The sequence below is a fragment of the Chrysochloris asiatica genome, unplaced genomic scaffold (assembly GCF_000296735.1).
Source record: "Chrysochloris asiatica unplaced genomic scaffold, ChrAsi1.0 scaffold00132, whole genome shotgun sequence".
NCBI classification, from domain to species: Eukaryota; Metazoa; Chordata; class Mammalia; order Afrosoricida; family Chrysochloridae; genus Chrysochloris; species Chrysochloris asiatica.
The window spans coordinates 7749435-7766955 of NW_006408650.1; the positions used below are offsets into that span (position 1 = coordinate 7749435).

Here is a 17521-nt window from a genome sequence, read left to right on the forward strand (position 1 = left end):
TAAAGATTTACAGCCTTGGAAACCCTGTACAGGGTCGCTATGAGTTGGAACCGACTCCACGGCACATAACATTGGTGGGTTAGTGGTAGAATGCTCACCTTCCATGCTGGAGACCTGGGTTCAACGCAGTCAAGGCATAGGCAGCTGCCACCCTCCTATCAGTGGAGGCTTGTGTTGTGTTATGATCCTGGATGGGTTTCGGCAGAGCTTCTAGACTAAGAAAGACTAGCAAGAAAGGCCTGGCAATTTTCATCCAAAAATCAGCCAGTGAAACCCGTATGGAGCACAAGGGTTCCATCTGTAACAGATCGTAGGAATGGTGTAGGACCAGGCAGCATTTTGTTCTCTTGTGTATGGGGGTCACCATGAGTGGGGGGGGGGCGCTACTTGACAGCAACTAGTAGCACTAGCTCTGGTAGCGTAGTGGTTACGAATCGGGCTGCGAACCTCAGAGTCAGCAGTTCGAAACTACCAGCTGCTCCGTGGGAGAAAGATGAGGCTTTCTGCCCCTGTAAAAATTTACAGCCTCGGAAACCCTGTACAGGGTCGCTATGAGTCGGAACCGACTCCACAGCACATAACAACAGGTAGCATTACTTTTTTTTGTAATCAATGGTTTTTATCTTTGAAAATGGAAGCAGGTGTTTTGACAGAATAAGGAGGGTTGCTCTATGAGAGCCGATAGCACTACTTCTTGAGTGCTGAGTGCTGAGGTGGTCCAGAAGGTGCCAGGAGAGAGGCACTGGGGGGCTCAGGCCAGAGGCTTTCGGGACAACGTTGCAGCCTGGTGTGGCCATAGCTGGACACACAGCCAGGCCCTAGCCCTGCCCCAGCTCCTTCCTTGGGTGCCTGTTCCATTCCCAGCCCCTGGATAGGTGTCTCCTGTCCTCCAGATGCCCCTTGCCTACTCCATCCACATGGGGGGACCACGGAGACCACCCTGAGTGGAGGTACTTCCTCTGCCCCAACAGGCAACTCCAATCTGGTCTATGCCATCATCCGAAAACGCAGTGTCTTCCACCAGCTGGCCAACCTGCCCACAGACCTGCCCACCATCCACAAGGCACTGCAGCGGCGCCGGCGGGTACCTGAGCCCTTGTCCCGCACTGGCTCACAGGAGGGGGCCTCCATGGAGGGTTCCCGGCCTGCTGCCCCCGCTGAGCCCGGCACCCTCAAGACAAGCTTGGTGGCCACCCCAGGTCTGGCATTGGTGGGAGGCGGGGAGCTTGGCTACTGGCATGGTTGGGATGGGGTGGAGGTACTGGGGGGCCCAGATAGTGGGTAGGCCCAGGGGGAGAGATTGGGCTTTGGGCCTGTGTGGGTGGGGTGGGCACAGTGCCTTTTAAGAGGCTGGTAGAAAGTAAGCCTCCAAGAGGAAGTCTGTAGGGGGCGCTGTGGAGGCCACCTCACTTCCACCTGCACCCTCCCAGGCATTGACAAACTGACAGAAAAGTCCCAGGTATCAGAGGATGGCACCTTGCGGTCCCTGGAGCCGGAGTCCCAGCAGGGCTCAGCCGATGATGGCCCAGCCCCAGGGGTGGGCGATGGAGAGTCCTGGAGCATGGTAAACTGACTTCCCCTTTCTCCTGGGAGTGAAGAAGCCAGCACCTAATGCCAGGGCACCAGGGTTGGCACTCCCCAAGCTCCCTTTCTGGGGGTGGGAACTTTGACAGCCCCCTCCCTTGTTTCCTGGGCTCAAGTCCTTGGCCTTTAGATTCGTCATCCATCAACTTTATCTGCAGCTGGCCTTTACCCAGCCTGCCCTGTCAGCCCCTGGTCCTAAACCTGTCACGGGCTGGCAGGAGCTGGAGTCCAGGGCAAAGGGTGCTGGGCTGGGCCTGGGCCTCAGTTGGGAGTGAGTTCCCGGATCCCCCTCCTGCCCCATGATCTTCCTGTGTTCCTGATGGTGGGAGAGACTGCAGAGGGGGTGCTCCCCTCCCCCCACCCGACTTCCCATCCCTCCACCTTACACTCTGTTCCTTCACAGACCCAGGAGTCTGGCCAGGCATGGCGAGAACAGCGGCAGACATCCAGTGTGTCCACCAGTGGACAGTGGAGCCCAACATCGGAGTGGGTGAGGGGCCACACTGAAGCAGCTGGGGTCAGGGCTGTCTGGTTCCCACATTGGTCCTCAGATTGGGATGGGGACATGTCTAAGTCATAGTTTCTGTCACGGGAGTGGGGTGCTAGGGTCAGTCCTTCCAGTAAGGAGACCTTGGCCTCTGTCTGCTTCACTGTCCACAGTTTCCCACAGTTCCAGTAGAGCAAAGCTCCAATTGCCCAGAGTGTGAATTTGTTCATGGCTGACTTCCTTTCCCGGGTGACTTTCCCACGCCCTTGGTCCCTGAATTCACCACTAATTGCAGTGAGTGGAGTTAGAACAAGTCCCCACCAGCCATCACACTGTGAAGGCTTAGCAGGAGGCACGAGAAAGACCTAGAGTCTGGTTCTGACCCCAGCTCACTGCTGTTAGGGAGCAGGTTCTTGCAGCCGGGAGCTTTCTGCCCCAGGCCTGGTTCAGGACTATCCTAACTGCTGAGCTCCCTTCCCTTGGCCAGGTGCTCTCCTGGAAGTCCAAGCTGCCTCTGCAGACCATCATGAGGTTACTGCAGGTGCTGGTGCCCCAGGTGGAGAAGATCTGCATTGATAAGTGAGGCTGGGCTGGGGGGGCGTGGTGGGTGTGTGATGTCCATGCTCCTGAAGGCCGCAGCCCGAGGGACCCCACCCCATCTGTCTGTCCGCCCCTCCCTGCAGGGGCCTGACGGATGAGTCCGAGATCCTACGGTTCCTGCAGCATGGGACCCTGGTGGGGCTGCTCCCTGTGCCCCACCCCATCCTCATCCGAAAGTATCAGGCCAACTCGGGCACCGCTATGTGGTTCCGCACCTACATGTGGGGCGTCATCTATCTGAGGTGGGCCTGCTCATATCAAGACAGTGGCTCAAAGTGGTCCTGACTGGTTGTGTGTGTGTGGGGGGCAGGTTGGGATATAGGGCTTGTATGGGGTCTGGCTCTTTTGGTGACAGCCCCTCTTTCCCCAGGAATGTGGACCCACCTGTTTGGTATGACACCAATGTGAAGCTGTTCGAGATCCAGCGGGTGTGAAGATTGGGGGCCGGGGCTCAGGCCCTCCCTGTGCTCCCCTCTCCAACTCTTCTTAGCTTTAAATGTTCACCATCAGGGTTGGGGGCAGGCCCCAGGGAACCCCTCAAGGCTGGGGAAAGGTGGGGACTGGCCCTATGCCTCTAGGCTGATCTCACAGGAGCCCCTGCCTCCAGGCCTGCAGGTCTGTGCCCCGTCACTCTTCCTCCTCCTAAACCCCTCAGTGCAGCCCGCCCCAGAGGCCATGAGGTCACTGTGCCCTAGGGGGTTGCCTGACAAGGGGCCTCGGGCTGTTCCTTGAGACCCCTCGGCCAGGCAAGGGAACTCCGAGCCTCAAACATGATCCCTGTTCATCAGGCCTGGCTCTCTGCCAGGAGGTAGCCAAAACCAGACTTGGAGACCCCATGGATCTTAGGGTTTTAGAGTTGGGTATAGAGGGCCCCTGCTGTATTATCCAGGGTTAGTGGATGTAGCTGGGATCTGATTACTCAGTCATGGGGTCGGGGGACAGGGTTGGAGTGGGGTGGGGTGCAGGGCAGCCGGCTAGCCCTCCTCTCCCATCCCACTGCCGTGGCTGGCTGGGAGGAGGGACCCTGGCTCTGGCCTTTGGTCTCTGCCTCGCCTGTGTTAGTACAATCTTTGCTCTGTACAATCGTCCTCTCGACACAGTAAAGTCTCCCTCTCCACTGGCTGTCCCTCTTGTGCCCACTTGTCACAGGCCGGTGATAGACATTTGCCATTTTCTTGGGTGGGAAGCAGAGGATTGGATCCTGGACTGTGGCCACCCAGAGCAAACCCCACCTCTGGGAGAAGAGAGGGACCTGCAGCCCCCCCATAGCTCACAGCTGTCACCGAGACAGTGTTGGGGGCCTGGGCAGTGCCCCTGTGCGTGTGGTGCCTAACACCCCTCCTGGGGGGAGGGGAGGGCGGGCCGGGAAAGGGCGAGCCTCACCTCTAGTACCTGGGCTGCCCTGCCCGGCCTTGCCTGGGCTCAGCCCTGTTTGCACTGGGCTCAGGAAGATGGACAGGCTGTCGGCATGCCTTGCCTCCCTTCCTGCCCCACCCTGTGGCCCAGGGGATTGGGCAAGCCTGGGGACTCAGCAGCAGAGAGCCAGCTTCAGAGAGGTGCCACCAAAGGATAGTCCCAGGGAGCGCCTGTGATGACGAGGGGTGGGGGGACTCAAGACCCCATGGATCCAACAAGGCAAGGGGAGGCCTGGGCATGGGACTGTCACAGCCACACCGCCCTGACTTCCTCCCATACCAGGACCAGTAGCTCTGTCCCTGGGAACAAATGCCACAAAGCCGAGTGTAATCGATCAAACAAACAGGTTTTATGGCAGCAGGAGAGAGCTATTGAACCCTGCCCAGCAGCTAATTAATGAGCTCATTAGGAGTCAAGGTGTGCAGGGGGAGAGGGCGGGGCAGCTGCTGTCCAGGATGTCCGAGGCCACCAGCCCCTCCCCCAGCAGTAAGCAGACTCTGAGGCCCCACAGTGGAGGGGTACCCCTCTCCAAACTCCCCAGAGGGCAGCTGTGAGCCCTCCACCAGCCTCCTGGGGTGAGGCAGGCGGCAAGCCTTTGCCAGTCCTAAGCCTGGGCATCAGGGTCTAGGCCCTGCCCATGATCTTGGGGCCACAGACAATGCCCTCTGAACTCAGCAAGACTCTGGGGCACCCAGAGTGATCTCTGTCCCTCCTTGGCTCAGAGATTCAGGGCCATCTGACTGGGGTCTTCAAGCTCTGCTGGGGTAGGGTTCTTGGGCCATCTTAGGCCCCCAAGTAGAGCTCCACCAGTCCCCCAACAGAGTGCATGCGGTAGAAGACCCCTAGAGGGAGGCCAAAGTTGACGATGGTGAACCATGCCTGGTAGCCATAGAAATCCTTTTCCAGCCCATTCTCAAACTCGGGGTGCATGCCAAACGCCGGCATCATCCACAGCTGTGAAGGAGAAGGAGGGTGTCAGGTGAGGAGGAGCTCCCCTGTGCCCATTCCTGCTCTGGGCTCAGGGGATGCAGGCCCCAGAACCAGCAGGTATGCCAGCACACCTCCACCTACCACCTATGAGCCCCTGAAAGGGTGAGCTCCTCTCCCCATACCTCCCCTTCACCCAGTGCACAGAAATCAGCAGCAGCCCCCTGGGCCAGCCTGGCTCCAAATGGACCATGAAGCCCCAACTGCCACCAAATCTGGTTTCTAGTAAGAATTCCCAGAGTGCTCTGTGCTCTGCTTTCTGCACAGGCTTCGTTCTTCTGCTCCCCTTCCTGTTTAAATTCCCCCTACTCTTCAGAAGTCACTGCCTGGACCATTTGGGCCCTCACTTCCTTCTCTGAGCACCGATTACACTGAAGGCCAAGGGACTATGTATTCCTTGCTAGGCCTGAGTTTTCACCATGGTGGGGGGGGGGGCAGGGGAGGGGCTTCCAGAGTAGTCATGAACAGCATGGATTGCAGGGACTGGTAGCTCTGAGTTCTAAGCCCAGCGCTGCCACTTGGGCAGGCCAAATAACCTAAGCCTCAAGTCCCCCACTTATAAAACAGGTACAGTAATGTTGTCTAGTATCACTGTGATGATTCAGTGAGGTACCGAGGTCATCATGTACGGAGAGCGCACAGGAGGACCCAGAACTCAGCAGTTGCCACATACTGAGTACTGATTGTCAGTATCTTCCATTGGCAATTCTATAGATAAGTTGGCACTTTCTGGTATCTTCCTTTGACTGGATTTAGTGGACAATTTAATAATTCTCGGACTGGTCTCCAGGTGTCTCCCCAACTGGACAGTAAGCTCCATGAAGCTAGGAGTCCTAGATGTTTGTAAGAAGCATTGAGCTAAGTGCGTGGCACATTCATTCATGCCAGAGACTCACAAGATACCCTGCTCTCCCGCAGTATCAAGTTAGTTGGAGAGACGCTTACATCATTGACAGTCAAAAGAATAAGCCAATCACCTTTGGGCAGTCAATGCTCAATGCGTGCACCTTGATCCATCCCTTCCTGAGTGAGGATTTCTAGGGCCATGTGGCCAGCTCTGCCCTCCAGGACTCCCAGCCCAGTCACTCACTGTGATATTGCAGAGGATGAGGAAGAGGGAGATCTCCTTAAGCGCCCGCCGCTTCCAGTTTAGGTGGCTGTAAGAGTGGATGTAGGCCAGCGAGACCCGCTGCAGGCCCTGGCCCAGCTCCAGCAGGGAGCTCCTGCGGGAAGGCCCAGCCTCTGGCTTATCCATCTGGGCTGCCTCCCAGATGGGACGCCGGTGCAGGCCCTCAATAATGAAAAGGTTCTGGGCGATGTGCTGCAGGATGAGCAGCAACGAGTAGGCCAGGATGAGGCGGTTGAGCAGCTCATGCGGGTCAGTGGCTACGGTGGCCACAATGGAGAAGTAGGCGATGCCCACTTGACCCAGCGCCGCTCCCATCAGCAGCACCACATCCAGGCTGCGTGTGGGGTTCTTGACTGTATCCAGCTCACGCTCCTCCAGCCCATGGATGGCTGTGCCTGCCAGGCACGCCAAGCTCATGGCGGGCAGCACGGCGACATAGAAGCCATAGTAGAGGGTGAAGAACTGGTGCGCGATGGCCGGGCCACTTGCCTCGATTTGGAAGAGCACAAAGACGCACACACCAGCCACTAGCACCAGCATGCCCAGCAGAGGCCCGAAGATGACCCCGTGCAGGTGGAAGGTGTGGGTGCTGGGGTGGAGTCCCGTGTGGGGTGCTAGGCAGCGGCCCACATTCTTCCACATGACGAAGAGAACAGTACAGCAGATGAGGCAGTACTCGGTGCTGAAGGGATAGAGCATCAGGTAACCCTTCTGGAATACCTCACACACCGTGGTATTGAGGCAGAAACAGGTGTTGGTCTCGTTGCCTGGGAGAGGGCCGGGCAGGAGGGGACAGATGATCAGATGGGCTGGCTGCACAAAAGATACCTCTCCTGCAATATGGGTGGACACGGAAGGGACCCAGCCCCTCATTGTGCAGATGTGGAAATGGATGCCTAGAGGCAGAGACCCTAAATCACAGGAATGCAAAAGGACTCTGGTGTCATGCTTGCATTTGAAACGAAGTGTCCTTGGTGCCAACTGTCACCTCCACAAATGATTTGCTGAGCACAAGGGAAAACCTATCGCTTTACAATGAGGTGGTCTGGTGGCTGCGTGTACCCCATGCTTAATCGCAGCCACACTCGCTGTGGGGAAGTGGGATGTCACGTGTTTTCTGATGAGGTGTCACTCAAAGCACACAGTGCCGCCTGAGAAGTTGTTGTTAAGTGCCAACTCAATATGACCCTGTATAGGGTTTCCAAGGGATGGCTGGTGAGTTTGAACCATCGACCTTCTTATAGGGTAGTTCTACCGTCTGCTAAGGTCACTGTGAGTCAGAAGCAATGCAGTGGCAAAAGGTTGGTTTGTTTTTAATACTCTTTTAGAACCAGATGCACTGCATGCCTTTCACTGGATCCTAACCTGAATAACCCAACCATATAAAACATTGCATAAATGAATTGAAGAGACTCAAATTTACATATAGAAATTATAATGGATGATGTTAAAGGATTTTGTTAAAAATTATAATAGCATTGTAGCAACATAGGAAATATACATATTTTTAAGAGCTACATAGGGAACTGTTTCGAGGTGAAATGCCATGATTTCTATAATTTAAGTACATCAGCAAAACAAGTAAACATGGCAAATGGTTAACCATGATTACAACTGGGCGGTGGTATATCCTATATCCTGCTCTTAATTTGAATGCTTGTATTACATTCAAATGATCTTTTAACTGAATGCTTGAAAAAAATGATGAATACAAATCAAGATAAAAATTTTATACAGTTTGATTCTTTTTTATGAATGTAACATTTTATCCTCTGATTTTTTTTTTTTTTAAATCAATAAACAATGGTGTCACTTGTTAAACATTTTCTCTGCAGTTTTTCTGGAAACTGTCCCCAGGGTATTAAGAATAGACATTGTCAACAGGTATGCCCTGCTTTATACAGTTGTTGTTAAGTGCCGTCGAATCAGTTCCGTTTCATAATGAACCTAAATAGGGTTTCCAAAGAGTGGCTGGTGAATTTGAACCACTGACCTTGCAGCTTTATACAGTGGACATGTGAATTCATGAGTGCGGGGAAGACTCTGCTACACATGGGTCACAATATGATGTCACGAGAGGGTTGTATGCATACAGGTGTGGCTGGACCCTGCAGATGGCAGTTTTCCCAAGTGCGTTTATGGGATACGGTATCTAAGTGTGGGGGATTATACCGGAAGCGGCACATGGACTAATCTGGGAGTTACTGGTCTGCTGGACATACCTTCTGATTGGTTTAGGTCCCTTTAGCTGAATTAGGAAGACACTCTCTTTAGTTTTTAAGGCTTTCGTTCCTGCACATTGGTGTTAGTTGTTAAGGGATGTCAAATCAGTTCTGACTCATAGCAACCCTTTTATATCATTTCCAAAGAGTGGTTGGTGAGTTTGAACTACCAACCTTTTAGTTAGCAGTCCAGGGCTTATCCTACAGCACCATACAGATTCCTGCTAAGACAATGCAAATACCACCAGTGGGTGCAAACCTAAAGCGCTTCTCAGTGAGTGGCTAGCTTGCTGACAGTGAGATGGATACCTGGAGTGGGTTGCAGGTGCCAACACCTGTCCGGACAGGCACAGTATGGGGGCAGGAGGAGGGTGAGCATTGGTAAACTTCCTCCTGTTTTCTGGTTCACTATGACCCAGCCTTGGAAGTTTGTGTTATAGTGAGAGGTACACTTGAAGGAATGTGTATGTATCCTGAGGGTGGGGTGGGGATGGTACCTGAGAACTTCTCCATGACGGCGCTGAGCTCAGCCTTGATCTCGCGATGCATAGAGTCATTGGTGACTGCTAGAACCCACAGCAACAGGTTTGTGGCCAGGGTCAGCATCAGGCCACACCTGGAAAAGGTCACACGCAGTCACTCAGCCCAGGTGGCTCTTCAGTGCTACGGGAGGACTACTAAAGCCTCCCAAAGGCAGATTGATCCCATTCCTGGATCATCAAGGACTTCAGGAGTTGTGGGTCTGTAAGCTCATTCTCAGACTGAAACACACTCCAGACCACTCTTTCTGGGAAGACCGTGAGAAACAGGCGCATAGAGGACATAGGGAGCCCCAGAAGGTTCTGGATGGAGAGAAGTAACCACATCTTACCTAGTGAGGTTGGTCTGGATCTGAACACAGTCCTTACAGTGTTTCCAGAGCACCCAGGTCTAAAAGAGAGTAAGCTTTGAGCTCAGGGGTTGGGGTGGTAGGACCATGGGGTATGTGGCTCCCATTGTTTGTATGTATTACAGTGGATAAGACAGTGAGGAGACCTGGGCTGGAATCTTGGCTCCACCTTTTCCTTGCTGTGTGATCTTGAGCCACTGATCCAGTATCTCTGAGCCTTCATTCCCTCCACTTTGAAAAGGGACCAAAAATGCCTACCAATTAAGGGAATGCCTGCTTATTGGGGAAATTTAAAAGATGATGCCAATGGAGCACTTGGCACAATGCCTGGCATATAACTGGCACTCAGGAGAGAATTCAATGTCTTTATTCAAATAGATGTGGATTTCGTTAGATGTATGCAAGTATGTGCAAGTACACAAGGTCGGCGGTTCAAGCTCACCAGCCGCTCCTCCGAAATCCTATACAGGGTCACTATGAATTGGTACCGACTTGATGGCACTTAACAACAACATGTACATAGCTGCATTTATAGGTATCTACTCTAATGTGCCGGAGTCCTGGTGTGGCACTGTGGGCTAAGGCATCAGACTGCAAAGTTGTTTGAACTGCAAGGTCGGCAGTTCAAGCTCACCAGCTGCTCCTTGGAAACCCTATACACGGCCGATATGGTTTGGAACAGACTTGACAGCACTTAACAACATTTCAGTTATGGGGTGTGCGTGAAGCTATAGGTAGCTGTGTGTGCACATGGGTACATGGAGTTAGGCATTTGTATGGGCATGTGGGATGTGGGTCTATACACTGGGGTCTGTAGGTAGAAGGCTGTGTGGCTGCTTGTAGGTGTTATTAAGTGCCATCGAGCTGGTTCAGACTCATAGTGACCCTGTATAGGATTTCCAAGAAGCAGCTGGTGGGTTCGAACTTCCAACCTTGTGGTTAGCAGTCCACTGCTGACCCTATAGCACGTGATGCTTGTGGGTACAGGTGTGTGTGTGTGTATGTGTGTGTAGGCAGGATGTGTGCCCGAGTACATGGGGATGGGAGAGGCCTGTTACCTGGATGCAGATGAAGATGACCTCAATGACAGGGAAGATTAGCTCCAGCTGGGACTTGCAGTGGCTGTGGCTCACATCGTAACCCACACGGAAGACGTTGAGGCAGATGGTGCAACTGCCAAAGAGCACCAGGGAGCCTGGGCAGGCCAGGTGGGCATTTGCATCTCCCTGGGAACTGGCTCTCCCTCCTCACCCTTCCCCTGACCCAGTGCCCCGACACTCACCCCGCACCCAGAGGGGTCCGGCGTGAGGATCTCGGTATAGTACAGCGTGTGGCCGGTGGGTGGTGCCAGCCACATAGTACAGGAGCCAGAGGAGCGAGAGGAGCTTGAGCGCGACCAGTAGGAACCACACGTCCCCTAGTGTGACGGCCACACTGTTGAAGATCATGCTGCAGATAAAGGCTCCGCCCAGGAACACCACATTGAGGGCCAGGAGCCCTGAGACAAGCTGCCCTGCCTTCTGGGCCTGTGAGTCCCGCCGCCACAGTAGCACTGAGAAATGCTGTCCCAGCCAGGACTTCTGCCTGGGTGGGGCTGGTGACCCTGAGTCCGGAGACCCCGTGTTGTTCCCATTCTCCGCGACTGGGGCAGCAGTCATCTGGACTTCTGTAGAGAACTCAGGTGGAGCCTCAACAGGGGCTGGGGAGAGACAGAGGGCTCTGTGTTGCCTCCTAAGCTGTCCTGGGTTCATTTTCACCCCTACCCCTAGATAACTGTGTGTTCTAGGGTGAACTATGCAACCTCTTTGGTTGGGATATTGGACATAATAGCATCTGTTCACTTACCTTATAGGAAGAGGGTCAGAGAGACCAGGGGATATGGAAAGGAGCCTGGGGTGATGCAGTGGGTTAAGCATTGGTCTGCTAACCAAAAGGTTGGTGATTTGAACCCACCAGCTGCTCCATGGGAGAAAGATGAGGCAGTCTGCTTTTGTAAAGATTGACAGCCTTGGAAACTGCTTGGAGCAGGTCTAAACTAGTCTATAACATTGCTGAGCTGTAACTGACAGGAAGGCAGTGTGTGTGTTCCAAGTGTTGTTGTTGTTGTCAGGTGCCATCCAGTCGGAACCAACTCATAGCGACCCCATGCACAGCAAAACGAAACAATGTCTGATCCTGGGCCAACCTCACTACTGCAGCCACTCCTGAGTCCATCAATGATGCCACCTGGCCAGTCCATCTTGTTGGGCATATGGAAACTTGGTGCTGCACATAAACATTGTTTCACCAGCCTCTCCTCCTGAGCTGGGTCACCCTATTTTTCATCTCTGTGATTTAGCCAGATCCTAAGGGGGGGCTAATAATGGCAGACAAGGGGGCTGAGGGTATTTCATAGTGCCAAGACACAGAACAGGTCTCTAGGTTGTGACTTTTCAGCACCAAAAAACAACATTTTTTTCTGGGAGGAATTTCACTTGTGGGACCAGGGAAAGCAAGTAGGTGTCTGTTGGTTGGTGTTCTGACTCTAAGTAGCTGGATTTTGATGGCCTGAGGTGTTGTGTTGAGGTGGATCTTGAGGCTGGGTCTGGGCAGAGTGGAAAAGAATGTTGTGATCTATGTCTATGAGTACACATGAGTGTATATAACATTTTTTTTTTTTTTTTAATCTAGAAGGTTTTTCAAAATCACCAATCAGAGACCAAACAGTCAACAATTACTTTAAAACAAAGATGAGAATGTAAGGGTGCAGGGAAACTAGATTAATAGAAATGGAACAACTAGACCAGAAATCATGAGAATGTTCACGAATTATGAAGTACATAATGAATGCTACTGAACGACTTATGTAGGAATTGTCGAATGGGAATCTAAACTGGTATGTAAACTTTCACCAAAAGAATGGTAAACTTTTCTTTAGCTTTAATGTTACAGTTCAAAAGCATTAACACCTTCATTATTTAAGGTCCCTTTTAAAACTTAACAAAGGGAAATTTCTGCGATTGATTTGCAATGTCTACCATTAACTTCTCCCCTTACCTTTCAAAGAACTGCCTTCCACCTGCACACACCCTATCCACAAATGCCCAGGAAAGTGTGGGGAAAAGATTCTTGACCCTTCCCTTTCCTGCTACTTCTTCACCGTCTCAAAGATTTTACTTGTCACCCCTCACCTGGACCCAGATCATTGGCCCCCAATACCTGCAGTCCTGGTCTGGGTGTCCTCCCGACAGGAAGAACACTTACGAGTTCATCTGGAGGCTCCTCCCCAGACACTCTTCCTTGGTCCTGACGCTGCCCTGTCCTCACTCCCCCATCCCTGTGATTTGTGCCCCGGGTCCTAAGTGCTCACTGTTCTCCAGGCTGGTGAGGCCTGTTTCCTCAAGTCCACTTCCTCAGAGAATTGCACTCTATTCCCATGTTTCCTAGCTAGGAACTTGGCATCCTCCTTGCCTCTCTCTCCCCTTCTCTCTTCTCTAGTCTGTCCACTCTGGCTCAGGAATTCCTGGGTGACTTTACTCAACCCCAACCACTACCCTAGCCTGACTTTCTGCTCAAGGCTCAGACTGGTTTCCTTGCTCTTTGTAACTCTTCCTTACTGGAAGCCCTGCAAAGACAACCAACTGCCCTCAGTGTCAAGTCCAAACTACCCAGCATGACCCCTATGGCCTTCCAAGTGAAATAAAACAGTGTATGTAAAGGGCTTAGCCAGGGACTGCCCACAGGAAATGCTCAGAGTTGGGGGGCTGCTATTGCTCCCTAGTTGGCCTCAACTTACCTCTCTAGCGCTGTCTTATGACCCGGCCCCTGTCCCCAGGCCAGGTCATCCCTCCTACAGCAACTAGAATACTGTTTTTACGTCCCTCTCCGTCTTTTTCTACACCCCACTGCCTCTAACATCTACCTCCTTTGCTTGTTAGCAGATCCTAACTTGTACTTCAGGGTTCAGCAGAAACCTTATGTCTTCTAGGGGTCTTCCAAGACCCTCCATTTCAAGTTGGGTGATGTGGTCCCTCCTAGGGTTCCCTTGACACCATATGTCACTCTAGTTTTTAATAATGTGTTTATTTTGTTGTTGTCAAGAGTATACACAGTATAACATACACCACTTTCTACATGTACAACCTCGTAATCTTGTTTTCTGAGTTGTTCCTCCATCTTTCATATAAACTCACTGCCCCTTACAGTTTCTTTCTAATCTTCTGAGTGGCTGTTGTCCATTTGACCCCATATAGATAGAAAGACCTTGAAAGAGTACAGTGCTGAAGGCAGAAAGTCTCTCTCTCTCTTTTTTTCACTGGTTAAGTCAAACTGTTGTTTGGTTTTATGACGAAAATTTAAGACTGAAGAAGAGGATATTTGAGGTTTAAAGTTTAAAGATAATCTTACGGCAATAGTTTCAGGGGTTCATCCAGCCTCCATGGCTCCAGAAAGTCTGGATTCTGTTCTGTGTCCCCCCCACCCCTTTGATCAGAATTCTTCTATAGAATCTTTGATCAAAACGTTTAGTCATGGGAACCAGGTACCAACAACTTCTCTGGTCTCATGGCAAAGGAAGCTGTTGCTCATGGCTGTCTTGCTATATTCTCATTATCTGTGTCCTGCTTCATTCTTAGACTCAGTTTCAGGGGCAACAAACTTTTCCTCTGGTGTGTCCCCCATAACACCTCCACCACATTTGGCTCTAAAATGCATCCTCTCCAGGTCCCTATTCTTCATATGTCACCTGCTCAATATTTGTACCTTCTACTGCTCTCTTCTGGGGGTGCAGTGGTTCTATTGGATAAGCATTGGACTGTGAACCACAAGGTTGGCAGTTTGAGCTCATCAGCCATGCCTTGGGAGAAAGATAGGGCTTTCTGCTTCTGCAAAGATTTACAGCTTTGGAAACACTATGCAGTGTCGCTGCGAGTTAGAACCCACTTGCTGACACTTAACAACAACTATTCTCTTATGGGACAACAGGGTATTAAAACTTTTAACAATGATTTTCTCCTTTCCAGTCCTCCCTGTCAGCCTTGCTCCAGCTCTTGTGGCCTCCCTGTCAGCCGAATTCCCCACACCCCAGGCACCTACCCCAGGTCCAGCCATGTGTCTCTCGCCTTCCACCTTCACACCTGGCTGGCTCTTCCTTCTGCATTGCCCATCATCCCTCTACCAAGGGCTCTAGCTCATCTTCACAACCACCTTAAGGGCTTCTCCAGAGAAGCATGCTGGTGGTTATCTAGTTGGACCATTCCCCTCTATTGGGAGTGGGTGTGCATTGTCAGGGAAGGTGCTGTGGATGTGGCTCGCTCCCCTCAAGCCGAGGAGCTCCATGGGAGCAGAGACCAGTTTCTGCTTCACTCAGACCCCGAGGCTAGCACAAGCAAGACCCTCAACCAGTGTTTGCTGATGGACTCCGATCGCTTCTGGGGAACTTTCAGCACCGGAACCATGGACAGAGACCCTGCCCATCTTGGTATGGGTGGAGGGGATTTCCAGATCATCTGTATTTTTAACCCCCACCCAGGTTGAGCAAGCAAGAGGCTCACTGGGCGCCTCCCTGCTGCTTTCTCCCAAGAAAGACTCCACCTTGCCTTTCCCCAAATCTTCCCCCTCCCTCGCCCCCAGGCAGGGTGGCCTAATGATTAACCCTTGACTACAAGTGGATACCTACCTACTCTTACAGACCCTATAGGACTTCCAAAGCTGTAATCTCTCCGGAAGCAGAATGTCAGGGCAGCTGGGTGAGTTGGAACCACTAACCTATCAGTAAGGCCAGATTCTGTCACTTACAACTTCTGTGGTTCTGGACAAGCCACTTAAATTCTCTGTGCCTCAGTTTTCACATCTACAGAATGGGTTTAATAAGTGTAAATACAACTGTAGAATAATGCCTAGACCATAATACCCCAAATCCAAACCCAATGCCATCAAGCTAAGACAGACTCCTAGGGATAGCCTTGTTTTTCTCCTCTGAAATGGGTTGGTGGGTTTAAACTGCCAACATTACAGTTAGCAGCCTAGTGATTAACTCACAGAACCACGAGGGCTCCTTAGTCCATTGTTGTTGTTGTTAAGTGCCATCAAGTCGGTTCTGACTCATAGCGACCCTGTATGAGGGAGCAGAAAGTCGCATCTTGCCCCTGCAGAGCTGCTGGCATCTTGAACTGCAGACCTTGCCATTAGAAGTCCACTGCTTTTTGTATGGAGCCACTGTACTCCCCTTAATAAACATTGTTGAATGAATTAATGCAAACTCCCTACCTCATAGGTATTTGTCTGAATTAAACGCTCTAAAACATGTAAATGTATATAAAATATATACACACCCAACAGCTCAGTGTTACTATTTGTTTGTTCCTTTCCAATTCTTTCAAGACCCAGGAGAGGCCGGTAGGGCGTGGTTATTGCTCAAGTCCAGAGGCGGGTTTTGCAGGCCCAAAGGGGACTCTAGGGGACAGCGTTCCGGATCCTCTCCCTCCAGGGTCCTCCACCTGACAGCATCCCATCTCCTCCTCCTGAGGGTCACCCCTCCACTGCACTAGAGGATGCAAACTGGTGAATTCAGCTCTCAGCGGGGAGGGTGGCGGGACACATAGGGGCCTCGGGAGAGGGGCGAGGGAAACTGGAGTAGACAAGGCGTTTGCACCCCCGGCACTCCCCTCGGCGCAACGCCAGCCCAAAGGAGGGCCCAGACGCCAAACTGGTTTGTGGGTCGCGGTTAGAGGAGGGTGATGAAAGCAGCTGAGCCGTCGGGGCGCGGTGCCCGACTAGGCACTCAGGGCAAACTCCAGAGGAGGTTGCTGAGCGCGGGCCGGGGGGCTTCGGGATCTCTTCGGAACCACAGTGGGTCTTCAGGGCTTCCCGCGAACCCCAGCCCAGATCCAGGCAGCCCCAACCCCACGCCCTTCTCCCCAACTGCCCGGGTTTCTCTTCTCCCTGGGCCCAGATATCCCCTTTTTCGGCCATGTGCGGCTACGCGCCATGCTGACCTCTGGGGGCCCGGGCTTGCGGATAGGAGGTGGGGGGCGGACTGGAGTTGAAGGAGAAGGGTCAACGCTGGAGCTGCGATCTCGGGGTTGGCTTCCCCCGACCCCTAGTCATGACTCCTTCGTGTCCTAATCCCTGCGGGCGCCTGGACTCTGAACCTGGCTTTGGGGGGTGTGGGGGCGGTGTGGTGGTGGGGAGGCTTGCCTGTAAAGTTCCCCCTGTGGGCTCCAGGGCTCTCGCTCCAATTGCGGCCGGGGCAGCCTTACCTGAGGCCTGAGCAGACATCGCCACCGGCTACCCACCGACTTCGGAGCAGCGGCGCGTTGGTTCAGCTGACGCCCCGCGCCCCGACCGATGCCCCGACGGCCTCCCCCCGCGGGACTGCGCAGCCGCCGCTCGGCCTCCGTGGCCCATCGATTTTCCTGTTGACTTTGGGAATCTCATTAATTCCTCATTAACTATCCCGCCGGGGGCTCCGGCCCTGACGCGACAGCCAATAGCGCGGCGGCTGGAGATGGAGGGCGGTGCCGGAGGTGGTGCCGGCTCCGGGCGAAGCGTCAGGGGGCCCAGGGGCCGGCCTTGGGCTGGAAGCGGGTCCTCCTGGGTGGGTGAGGTGGGATACACTGTCCTTTCACCAGTAACAAAGGGTTTTGGGGTTTCAGGTCGCACTTTGCTCTGGCAGCCAGGTTGAGACTGCATCCCACCTAGCATAGCAGAAAGGTTGGCAGTTCAAACCCACTCAAACAAGCCTAGGAAGACAGGTCTGGCAACCTAGTTCTGAAAGGTTAAGTGCCATCGAGTAGGTTCCCACTGATAATGACCCTGTATAGGGTTTCCGAGGAGCGGCTGGTGAGTTTGAACCGCCGTCTTTAAGGTTCAAACCTACCTTGAGGTGGAGTGCTTCTCCTACAGCGCTATACTTGAAGTCCTATGAAGTGAAGAGCGACGCTGCACACGTGGGGTCACCACGTGTCAGAATCTACTCCAGGACAACTAATAACAAACCTGGGGGCGGGGCATGTGCAACTGTGTAGCTCGACCCTCTCCAATCAGCATTGTTTCTCCCTGAAGTCAGATATAAAAGGAGCTGGAAAAGACCCAGGCAGTACTCCATTGTACCAGGCAAGTGGCTGGGTTGGATGGAAGGCCACTCCTTGGGGGCCTCTGAGACCCAGACCACTTTATCCTGCTGGTAGGGGCCAAGAAGTCACTGAGAAGCCCCCTGTGTTCCAGGA

At 52.8% G+C, this 17521-nt stretch overlaps 2 protein-coding genes across 2 annotated transcripts in view; one reads left to right on the top strand and one right to left on the bottom strand.

Moving 5' to 3' along the window:
* The window catches only part of HID1 (HID1 domain containing), a 19766-nt gene extending 16661 nt beyond the window's left edge, over positions 1 to 3105 (top strand). Inside the window, exons 14-19 of the mRNA XM_006869593.1 lie at positions 972 to 1199; positions 1431 to 1537; positions 1994 to 2074; positions 2559 to 2650; positions 2755 to 2913; positions 3042 to 3105. Of these exons, the coding sequence (XP_006869655.1) occupies positions 972 to 1199; positions 1431 to 1537; positions 1994 to 2074; positions 2559 to 2650; positions 2755 to 2913; positions 3042 to 3105 (731 nt within the window). The remainder of the gene's footprint in view (positions 1 to 971; positions 1200 to 1430; positions 1538 to 1993; positions 2075 to 2558; positions 2651 to 2754; positions 2914 to 3041) is intronic.
* Positions 3106 to 4870: 1765 nt separating this feature from the next.
* Positions 4871 to 10972, bottom strand: OTOP3 (otopetrin 3). Its single transcript, XM_006869681.1, has 6 exons — positions 10597 to 10972; positions 10373 to 10509; positions 9297 to 9355; positions 8923 to 9041; positions 6165 to 6970; positions 4871 to 5041 (listed from the first exon to the last, which is right to left on the bottom strand). Exons 1-6 carry the CDS (start codon positions 10970 to 10972, stop codon positions 4871 to 4873), a joined length of 1668 nt encoding a protein of 555 aa, XP_006869743.1.
* Between the last annotated feature and the right edge of the window lie 6549 nt (positions 10973 to 17521).

Excerpts from the sequence above, each read along its gene's own strand:
- OTOP3 (XM_006869681.1), bottom strand. The coding sequence starts at position 10,972 with ATGACTGCTGCCCCAGTCGCGGAGAATGGGAACAACACGGGGTCTCCG. Across the intron at positions 6,971-8,922 it reads CGTCATGGAGAAGTTCTCAG|GCAACGAGACCAACACCTGT; the intron begins GTACCATCCCCA and ends GCCCTCTCCCAG. Across the intron at positions 5,042-6,164 it reads TCATCCTCTGCAATATCACA|CTGTGGATGATGCCGGCGTT; the intron begins GTGAGTGACTGG and ends TCTCCTTCACAG.